This window comes from Antedon bifida, chromosome 3 (genome assembly GCF_963402885.1).
Source record: "Antedon bifida chromosome 3, ecAntBifi1.1, whole genome shotgun sequence".
Taxonomy (NCBI): domain Eukaryota; kingdom Metazoa; phylum Echinodermata; class Crinoidea; order Comatulida; family Antedonidae; genus Antedon; species Antedon bifida.
The window spans coordinates 13,761,608-13,772,666 of record NC_136228.1 but is presented as its reverse complement, the minus strand read 5'-3'; the positions used below and the strand labels follow the sequence as shown (position 1 = coordinate 13,772,666).

The following is an 11,059-nucleotide window of genomic DNA, read 5'->3' as shown; positions in this document are numbered from 1 at the left end:
TCCTTTATCGCGCGCAAACATACATCCAATCAATCAATCAATCAATCGTTCGATTTATATAGCGCCATTCCAACATTCATTGCTCATGGCGCTGTAGAAAAAATCAGAAAAGGTGAGTTTTGAGTAGTGACTTAAAGTGACTCAATAATGATGTGTGTTTAATGTTCAAGGGTAGGTGGCTCCAGAGCCTAGGTCCAGCAACACTGAAAGTCCGATCTCCCCAACTATGTTTGCTCCTCGGAATCGCCTACTGGATATTTGGGACTTTTTTTGCACACAAAATGGTAAGAAAATATCACAAGTTACTCAGTAATGTTAGATTTTGTCATATTATTAGCAAATCACCATTAAATGGACAGCTTGCTACATTTCCATGTAACGATCACCATTAACGCAGAAATCCTTTTAACAGTATTAATTTTATGGGATAACTGGTGAGGAATCGTAACTACAGTAGTGCGAAAACAAATATCCATAATCCACGGAATATAGTATACGAATGCATCTTTTATGGTCACGTTTTTATAAGACTGATTATTCATTCGGTAACCTGTCTCAAACGAATAGCTAAGCCTGCTTGATTTTTATTTATAAGTTTAATTTATTCAACACATCATTTATCCGTGAATTATCATCAGCTCCTCCTCATAGTCATAATCAATGTCTATTTCAATCAATTTAGATTAGCACATTTTAATTATTATTATTATATAAGATATAAACACAAAAGGCAAAGAACATCAATTCTAAAATTTATTAATTAATTTAAAACGACAAGTATACACACACACATTAATTATAAATATATATTTATTTTATATTGATTGACATGATCTACAATTTTAACAAGCATTTTTATTGTTTATACTGTACGATTTTATCACTTCTCGATATGAATTGGTGTTTTAGGCATATATTTTCATAACTAGGAGCTACTTAGCCTATTTGATTATACATGTTACCATATTACACAAAAAAAAACACCTCCTTCGGATAAACTCCTAAAAACCCTCCTCTACAGTAAACGCTCCTGTGCGTTTATTTGTCTAAATACGGTATTATATTATTGTCACTCGCGAAAAGCCGTTATACGAGTGTGTCGTGTGGATGGCTACTCCAGTGGAATCCAGGACGATTCGGACCACATATGTGGAGTACCATGGGCTCGTTCACATGTATTGTTCACGTGTTATTGTAAAATTTATTTTAGCGAAAAATTAAAACCGCTTTAAAATCGAAATCAAAAATATTTATTTATTAAGGCTTATCCGTTCACCCTAACGAGTTTTACAATAACACACCATTTTCCCCTTATTATTATATGATATAGATACAGAATCCGGTAAATAAAATCCGCTTCAGAGAGTCTGCGCATGCGTTAGTTACCAATAGCTCCCGAGTCACCTTTTGATATCCAGAGTTTTCTTATGATTTTTGAAGCGTTCTTTTACATAATCAAAGGAATTGAACTATTTAACAAACTGTTAAAAAACAATCGCAATCATCGAGTCAGAAATAAAGAAACGCAGTATCATGGAGCAATACTATATACTAAATGTTGCCCTGCAGAGAATACCAACTGTTTAATTGTCTTAAGCTCTGTCTACACATAGACAGAGCTTAAAGCCCTGTCTACACTACTATCAAACTTTATGTTTGCATGCCATATTTGTCAAACTAGTTTAATAGTGTAAACAGTGCTTAAGAATAAACAATCCTGAAAACTCATCACAAGTCAATTCACTGCATTTACAATAATATCTATCTTACCTGCACTGAGGGCTGGGTCCGCAAAAGAATGGAATTATATACTGAAGTCTATTCCCTGAGCATTCAGGACGTCGCTTTAGTACACATTCGTTAATGGTCTGTAAAAATCAAAAACTTGTAAGTACCGTAGTCTAATAGACGGCGCTTGGCTTAATATTCGTACAAAGAAAACGTTTTTTTTTTATGGCGTAATGTTACTAATACTTGAAGTATGTCATAAGTATTGATAGGACTGTTTTTAAGCTACTGTAGTATACGCAACGCAAGGACGTCAGCGCACCGCAATCAACCAATCACGACGCGCTGGATCACCCAACTATCGCTTGTGATTGGTCAACTCACTGCGTTACACTTACGTCATTGCATTGCGTCCACAAGTGGGAAACCAAGAATTTAAGTGGCACAAATCTGTAGTAAGAATTACCTGATATTTACTTTGATCTGTACCCGAAAAGTTCATTATGACATGGATCATACGACTCACCGTGTTTTTATCAAATTTTCTGCCTAAACGTAGATAATGCATTTTGTCTGTTTTAATTTTTCCCAATGAAAAAGTCTCTTCTTTTTCCTCCTACCATTCTTTGATTTAATAATACTACTAGGCCTACTATTTTTCGTGTCTGATTTGATTGGTAAAATAAAATGTTTCATGTCGTTTGATTTCTTATCGAGAAACAATTTCCCTGTAAAATACAAATCATATAAATTCCATATCATTTCAATTATAATACAAGCAACTTAACCATTGTTACGCCTACTTTTGTCAATCGGTATATGAACATAAATCTTGCCAAATTGTTTGCTTAGGGTATGTGTCTATAGTGTCCATAGTGTATAGTATATAGTGTCTATAGTGTATAGTATATAGTGTATAGTGTCTATAGCGTCTATAGTATCTATTTATAGGTATAAGGCCTATTGAATAAGGGCCGGCTGCGATTTTTTTTTCGTACATAAGTTGGGGACCCCATGTGAAACTAAACTACTACCTAAATATAACTAAACCTAACCCTCTTAATAATCTCTCTCACTATAAAGAAGTAGCTCATGGGAGTCGAACCCCATACATCGACATGTAAATTCCATAGTCTTATCCACTCGACTACACATGAGACGGCTCGGCAGAAATCGTTTGCATTAGCGAATTGTAGTTAGCTCAATTTTTACGTCACACCTTATGGATATGACTAATGAATATTCATGTTTATTTTGTGACGTTTCACGAGGGGTCCCCAACTTATGAACACTTGGTATGGCATCCATATTATGGAGGCTGAAATAAAAATCTTCAGTTAATAAAATAAATGCTCGTCCCGTAACTTTAATAGCCATAACGGTGAAAATTAGGCCTACACACAAAAACAATCAGTAGATACCTCTAGCCTGACAGCAATCTAATAATTAGTAAAATGCAACATCATAAACAAAGTATACATAAATGATAATGTACTCAGGCATACATTGCTATATTTTGTATATGCTGTCATTGGGAAACCACCTGGTTGGCTAGGGATTCCCAATAAGAGTAGGCCTACTGTATTAATAAACACAAAAGTAGTACATGCATGCCTATAACCAGAGAAGATCAGTAGACCCTAAAGTCCTCCGTGCTATAACCATGTTTCATAAACTTCTTCTCCGGTAAACAACAATCCACATACCTTTTAGAGCTGCATTAGAGTCTGAGAATGATGTTGTTGGAAGCTTGTGGATTGGTCGTTCTCCGTAATATTTGATGTATCCGATGCTCAGAAAAATGCTATAAATAACCAACAAAACTATAATCTTTGATAGTTTGTCCATTTCGTATAGAAACACATTTCTTTCTATGGAAGTGTTTTCAGAGTCATCAATTCAATAACTATTCAAAAACAATTGTCGTTATCTAACGTACCGTACCGGTCAATCATGGACCTATAATAGATTCAGCGAAGTTTGACCTGAATAAAATATAATAATGAATGCAGGATGATCCTTCGTGGTATAATGAGCATGGATAGATCAAACCGGGTTCCCATTTATACACCTGGGTGGAGAGAGGCAAACGTAAAGTATCTTGCCTAAGGATTATTTAATTAATTCTATATATCGTAATCGCAGCACAAGGCTGAATTAAAACAATATTAACATGATAATCTACACATCAAAGGACAAAAATCTAACAATTTACAAATATAAAAATATAAAGGTACAAATATTGGATTCGAACCTCGAACTAATAATAAATAACTCCACGTTAAATAGTGACGGTGAATAAACAAGGTAGATCGACCTTGAATTGTCAGACGTCAACCTGATTACAATGTTGTATCGACGTTAAATAGTGATGTTGTTTAGACGATGGTAGATCGACCTTGAATTGTCAGACGTCAAACTGATTTCAACGTTGATAGGCTACAACGACGTTGTACCGACCATGAATTGTCAGATTTTAACCCGAATTCAACGTTGTATCAACAAAAATAGTTACGTTGTATCAACATGTTCCGGCGTTGTTATTGGATTGTCCGACGTCACGACCTAATTTCAACGTTGATTCGACGTCGGTTTCCGCTGGGAATACACGTCATAATATTACAAAACAAAACAATTCAATTCAACGGAAAGAAAAGCATTTTATTAATAAACCTTGTTTGTTGTTGACATTTTAGCAAGATATGCCAAGTATTATACTCCAACATGCACGAACAAAAACAAGATATTTTCTGACGGTGCCTTAACTGTTAATTGGAAATACATTTAGTGATTTAAGATTTAAATAACAGTAAAAATGTCATATTATGTAAACTTTTACTAAGAAGATGATGATAAAAACGATGAGAATGAATCCTCTGAACAATTGATTTCGTCGCTTCCGTCGAGGCAGTCTGAGACTCCATCACACGATTTGGATGCTGAGATGCACATGCCATTGTTGCATTGGAATGGATCTCCAATGAAATCGTTTTTACAAGAATCTAAAATTAAGGGAAAGACGACATTATGATATAAAATTTAGATCGGTTTGTATTGGTTCCAAATATAGATAATTCATTCATTCATTGTATTGTTCCACATACGATAATAAATAAATTAAATAAATAGATTAAAATTGTGCTTATGTGTAGATACTCAAATAAGCCCAACTGGCTTTAGGGCGAGTTTCCATTGTACATGGTAAGGTACAAATAAAAAAAGGCCAAACAGATTTTTAGTTGAGTTGACAATTATCTCCTCCACTAGATTAATAAAAGTTAAATTCTCCTATAAATTAGATATTGATAATACTAGTTCCTTCTATACTGAATTAGATAGTGGCAGTGGCGTATTCAGGATTTTGAAGTTGGGGGGGCCCGGAATTGCCAATTTGCCGACAAAATTAGTGTCATTACCTGTACATAGGGCCTACACCCCGATATACACCTGATCAATATATGTTCTAGGATTGCATAGTCATATGTTGTATAGGGATAACGATGCAAAATTATAACCAAATTAAACATTATCTGTTAGTATGTTGTATTAATATTACAATAAAAAAAGAATTACGAAAATCTGACTTGTATTTTTCGAAATATAGGGTCTAAAACATCGCCGAAAAAGATCGTTTTTAGCCACGAAAGAAGTAAAACCATTTGTGGCCGGCCTCAGTCGACAATTCTATTAACTACGCCATTTTTGGTTTAAATAATTACATATGATTACATTTTTAATAATTTATTTTATATATCACCCATTGGAAATATCAATAAAACATGTTATTAAATGCTTATAAAATATAAAAAGTTGTTTACTTAACGGAATTCGGACAAATTCATTGCTCTAACTTTGTGTATAACGAGAGACCATGTGAGTTCATGGTACTACTGTACACGCGCGAGAGAAAACATTCCGCTGCGGGTGATTCGCATCCACCAATCAAATCAAATCAGCCAGAATCCAAAATCATTCAACCGTGACCAATGCCGATAATCACGGGAAAGCTTAGCTTTGATTGGCTAACGATGACATCATATCACACAATGGTGGTTTTCTAGTTGAGCCTCACGAAATATTATGTTCCAAAAATTAAATACATGGATATTTTTTATGGTATGTGTGCTTTTTCTTTAAAAAATTTGAATAATAAAGGCCTCATATCGAGAAAAAAACGGGTTTTTGGCAATTATAATAAATATATCTTAGAGAAAAAAGCACATGGCATGTGGAACTATATAATCTTAGCGTAGGAAAACATACAAATCCCAGGTCAACTGCAAAAACAAGGTTGAATAGGATAAGGTCACCGGACCGTTCAAAGACTTTTTGAGAGTAAACAATCTAGCGCGTACGGCCGTACGACGTGCAAGATGAGAAAATATTTTAACCTAATTTTTTACGTGTTTGGTTAGATGTAATGAAAATAAAAAATATTTGATCTGAAGGGAATAATATGATATGTAAATAAACAAACACTCAAAAGAATTATGTTTACAGTACAATTATTGTCAGAATAATAGTTTATTCTTATTTGCTTAACTTTATTTTTCCCCGGCACCTTTGTTTGCCGACGGACGCGATGATGTGCCGACGGACGCCAAATCAGGGGGGGCCCGGGCCCCCCGGCCCCCCCACTGGATACGCCACTGGATAGTGGCAATAGCTCCTTCTTATAATGAATGAGATAATTACAAATGTTAATAGAATTGCTTAAACCAGATCCCGCGGGGAGGACCGGCTTCATAAAGTGACGTATGCACGATAAGAAACCGAATTTGATTGGCCAACTCACTTTTCCAGTCGTCCGCGCAATTGTCAATATCTTCATCACTTTTGTCTACGCAGTCTACCTTTGTGTCGCAAACCCATTCAGCGAAAATACATTCACCTGACACTGGACACTTATATGGATTGGGTACATACTCCTTCAATTTATCGCAGTCCATAGCTACAATGACAACATATTTAATTAGTTAAAATGAGAGAGATTCATACCATCAAACTCAACGTTATGGACGTTTTACAATTCGGAGAACCAACCGTTACTATGATTCTTGTTTTATTATTTTAATTTGTTCATATATAATCTGCTGGTTTTAAGCAATATTTGTAACAATGTTTGGCTGTGTTATTTGTAGATCAAAATCATTTAATTATGTTTTGACATCATTTCTTAATCATCAATGCACGCAGTAGGCCTACCATTCGTAGACCACTATACTTTTGATTAATAACATTAACAATAAAACACAGTCTATGAAATATTGTATTTTGAATTATTCAAAGTTGTTTATTACAACAATAAATCGGAAGTTAACCGACTAATATTACGATAAAAATGCCATGAAGAATTATTGCCATTGCAACATATTTTAATATAATTATTTTATATTTTTAATATTTTAGTAGGCCTACCGTATATGCCAAGCAATTTAAAAATTGCTTTGCATATTACGGTAGGCCTACTCAACCATGTTTTAAAAATATTGAAAAAATATACATTACCATTTCCAAATGTAGAAAGAGAAACAATCGCAAAACACAAACAAGCAAAACTCCGCATAGTGGTAATGGGTCCAAAAGAAGTTGTAGAATAATATAATAATGTCAACCTGTTTAAGATCAGAGATCGTCTATCTGCACTTAAAACGTCCACAACGCATATTATATAGGCATATTATACAACACCAGGTGTGACATGGCAAGTGGGTGAGTATTAACCATGTATTCCCCAGTGTAACTTAAAGACCATTAGTTACATATGGAACTTAATAATTATGTTAAATAATGTATTTGATGACTTCAAACGCAATTAAGATTTGATACGCAAGTTGTTAATGTGTGTAAGTAATAATACTTATTTGTTATAGTAATCTTAACATGTATACGATGTGGCGACACGGAGTATAATCTGTAGAAAGGTGGGAGGAGCGAGAAAACACGGATATAGCTGTGTACTTTTAAGCTTTTTATCACACCAATAACTTCGTGTTTTCGGGGCTATAGGATGATTTTAACAAGGATGTATTTTTATCACAATTTCTTGTGAAATAACCGATATTTTACGTAGCCTATACTACTACTACTGTCCATTCAGTTGCTATAAGAACAGTCGGGTAGCATTGGTTTAAGGGTTTTGGGCTGGGGCTGGTTTCCTGGGGCCATTATTGTTTTAAGAAAGGCATCCGGGTTGCATTTTTTTTCCCTATGCAATTAAGGCAGATTTTATGAATAATTCATTACCTTCATTTTTTTCTATTATAAAGAATTACAAGATAGCTGATCTACTTCCTAAATATACTAAATCTAACCCTCTAAATAATCTCTTGAAAGACCTCGAACCGAGGGCTCCAGTGTAAGGTTAACCCCTTTACCACTAGACCAAAAATTTCGGTTGGCAAACGCTGTTTACACAAATTATTTAATCTCTCTCCCCCCCCCCCCTCTCTCTCTCTCTCTCTCTCTCTCTCTCCATAATATCCCATATTATGTCATAATTATTCTAATGAATTATCATGATTTCTGCCTTAATTGCATAGGAAAAAAATAATGCATCCGGTTTGAAATGTAGTTAATTAATTGAGAATACACAACAGTATGCAAACAACGATTTAAAGTAACAAATATTTAATTCTTTAATAGCCAGCATTGTTTGAAAATCGAATATTACAAAACAAGTAGCTAGGCCTAACTACCGTATATATGTTAGTTATGTTAAAACTTCAAACAAAACTATCTTACAACTTTGAAATAATAATTACCTTTAATATGTCATTATTGATTAAATAAATTCAAAATGAAAATGATATACAGCACTAGGATGTTTATTTTTTACAAGTTCATGAAAATCGCGATTTAAAAACATGGATTCATTTCGTTACCGAAATCAGGAATTTTGCAGACGCCGGAAGTAGAAATATCATCTATTGTGGTGACGTCAACATCTCTTTCAGAAACTGCCTGAAAGAAACAAAAAGTTATATTATCTTAGTAAATCCATTAATGAATCTTTCACGTCATAAGGACATTTCCCGAATGATCGAAATCAAAACGGTACCCTGGGTTTGGTCTAGCGTTCCTATTCCCAAAAGTCATCCATTCATAGAAGAAGGTCTATCCGGTGACTTGGTTTTGGGACATGACTACTACTGCATACTTCGGCTTTAGTTGATAGTAAGTTTTAAAAGTTTATTAGAAATGGTGTATACGATTATTGTGAATAGTTGGATGTGATGTTTTGTATAATGTCCTATTAGATTAGTTTGATATGCGACGAACATTAGTTAATTGAGGTAAAAATAGGATTCAGCAAAAGAATTCCATTTCATACTTTAAAAATTTTTTTCTATAGAAAGCCTCTGTATAGTGTTGAAAATCGTTTAAAAAATACCCCTACACGTACGTTAATTATACAACGTTTTGTATGATGAAGGATGAAATGGACATTTATCTCATTATGTTTAATATTTAATGTTAATGTTATATGACGAACACTATTCTTAAATAGGCGAGTGAAATAACATAAAACATAATCGTTCTTTGAACATTATTTCATAAACCACGTATTGTAGTCTTTTTATCTTTCTTTTTTAAAAATTCAAAACGTTCTTATGAAATGAGACAAAAACTGATTCATGCTGTGATAAATAGAAGTACTTTTGGGCTTTCTATCTAGCGTGACATAATTAAGGTGCCTTACCTTCTCTCTAGCCCAAATAAAACCTCTAGTCCTAGCCCAATGGTAGTAATCAGATCCATTTCTTTCGGTAGGCGATTCAGAAGAAGAAAGAGTCTCCTGTAGAACGGCAATGTACTCAATAGCACAGCGCAACGCTTGTATTTTGGAGATTCTTTTACCGGTTGGCTTCACCCTGTGGTTCAGTTTATTCCTGAGCATGTCAAAGGCATCGTTCATATCTCTCATCCTTGATCGCTCTCGGTTACTGGCTGACTTTCTCTGTAGAATTTCACGATGTTTTTCTTCTACTGTTTCAAGCTGGACGTCGGCAACTGTTTCTTTATTGCCTGGCTTGCTGTATGCAAATGTTGAGTTCAGTACAGTTTGATCACCTGGGCACTTTTTAAATTTATTCAAATAATGATAAATTGTACGGAAAACATAGTATCAGTATTGTTATATAATATCGGTATTTGTTTTTAATCCTACAATAATTGATTGACTTTCTTAAATCAAATAACAAAAAAGAAATTTCAATTGACATAAAACAAACCCATTAAAATAAAAACAAAAGCTTACCTCTCCATGTACCATTGTGTACCATTATAAACGTAAGTTCGCATGAAATTTGTTTAAGGAATAACAATTTTAAGTCGACACTTCAATTTGTTGAGGTTTATTACTGATAATATGATTGAGAAACACCAACAATATACCAAACCTTTTAGGTTCAATGTTCTGACTAGTTTGGAAGTTCTCCGAAAAACATTGTCTCATCAGCTTTTAATTAACTATTGCTTCGCTGCCTTAATTCATACAAATTATGACGTCACCAAAAACAAGACACCTATTTAATATTCAGGACCACTTCCAAAAAATACAGTTCCCATGCCATTCAGTCACCAATGTTGCCCGTTTACACCACAAATGCAAAATGCCCAAAATCCACGTGCACCTAACACTCCAGACAGCCAAATAATGGATAATTAGTTAAATTAGATGTTCAATGAACCATTAATAACAATATTTTCCATTAACAAACACCAATCATTAGTATTATCTGTTTGAAAATAACAATTGGTTTATCTTTTTATAAACTTCATAAAACAATAGAACCATGGAGCAAATAGAACAGAATAGAGACTAAAGTTCTTTTTTTTTTTTTTATAATAATAATGATAATATATTCGCTTTAAACTTGAAAACAATAATAATACTGATAATAAATAATAACATTAACTCCATCACATAGGTTAAGTATTGTTCGATCTGTAAGATTACCTTGTTTTTACTATTTCATTTTACTTGTATAATTCGCTTCTTATGTAAGACTTAAATGTTATTTTTGATACTTTTCTTTTTGTTTTTACATTGCCTTATAAACGTGTGCCGCTGATACAAAAGCGTTTGTTCAATAAATTTATCTTATCTTATCACTATCAAACATTATGCGACAACAAAATGTGATGCACATGACACATTCTGAACAACTAGTAGCTGAGTCTTAGTTTTATAAGCACGATAAATAAATTATAAATTATATAAAATCAATCCTGTAATTGGCGAGTTTGTGCTCGCTGTTGGATGCTTGTGATATTGAATAAATAAAACTGTTATTCTGGCATACGACCAAACCTTAGCCTGTTCAGG

At 33.7% G+C, this 11,059-nt stretch overlaps 2 protein-coding genes across 4 annotated transcripts; both read right to left on the bottom strand.

Moving 5' to 3' along the window:
* Positions 1–4,368: 4,368 nt before the first annotated feature.
* Positions 4,369–7,381, bottom strand: LOC144838007 (uncharacterized). The gene is made up of 3 exons (XM_078693344.1): positions 7,237–7,381; positions 6,524–6,679; positions 4,369–4,730 (listed from the first exon to the last, which is right to left on the bottom strand). The coding sequence occupies exons 1-3, from the start codon at positions 7,292–7,294 to the stop codon at positions 4,567–4,569; spliced, it is 378 nt and encodes a 125-aa protein (XP_078549470.1). The 5' UTR covers positions 7,295–7,381; the 3' UTR covers positions 4,369–4,566.
* A 1,094-nt stretch (positions 7,382–8,475) lies between these two features.
* On the bottom strand, positions 8,476–10,350 carry LOC144837846 (class A basic helix-loop-helix protein 9-like). 3 transcript variants are annotated; one of them, XM_078693126.1, is made up of 3 exons: positions 9,989–10,350; positions 9,431–9,826; positions 8,476–8,687 (listed from the first exon to the last, which is right to left on the bottom strand). In XM_078693126.1, exons 1-3 carry the CDS (start codon positions 10,001–10,003, stop codon positions 8,655–8,657), a joined length of 444 nt encoding a protein of 147 aa, XP_078549252.1. In that variant the 5' UTR covers positions 10,004–10,350; the 3' UTR covers positions 8,476–8,654. The 3 variants fall into 3 exon arrangements, with proteins under 3 accessions (XP_078549252.1, XP_078549248.1, XP_078549251.1); XM_078693122.1 differs by having other exon boundaries at positions 8,476–8,691; positions 9,989–10,344; XM_078693125.1 differs by having other exon boundaries at positions 8,476–8,691; positions 9,431–9,808; positions 9,989–10,343.
* Between the last annotated feature and the right edge of the window lie 709 nt (positions 10,351–11,059).

Excerpts from the sequence above, each read along its gene's own strand:
- LOC144838007 (XM_078693344.1), bottom strand. The coding sequence starts at position 7,294 with ATGCGGAGTTTTGCTTGTTTGTGTTTTGCGATTGTTTCTCTTTCTACA. Across the intron at positions 6,680-7,236 it reads TCTTTCTACATTTGGAAATG|CTATGGACTGCGATAAATTG; the intron begins GTAATGTATATT and ends TTGTCATTGTAG. Across the intron at positions 4,731-6,523 it reads TTGCGCGGACGACTGGAAAA|ATTCTTGTAAAAACGATTTC; the intron begins GTGAGTTGGCCA and ends CCTTAATTTTAG.
- LOC144837846 (XM_078693122.1), bottom strand. Across the intron at positions 8,692-9,430 it reads TTATTTGGGCTAGAGAGAAG|GCAGTTTCTGAAAGAGATGT; the intron begins GTAAGGCACCTT and ends TGTTTCTTTCAG.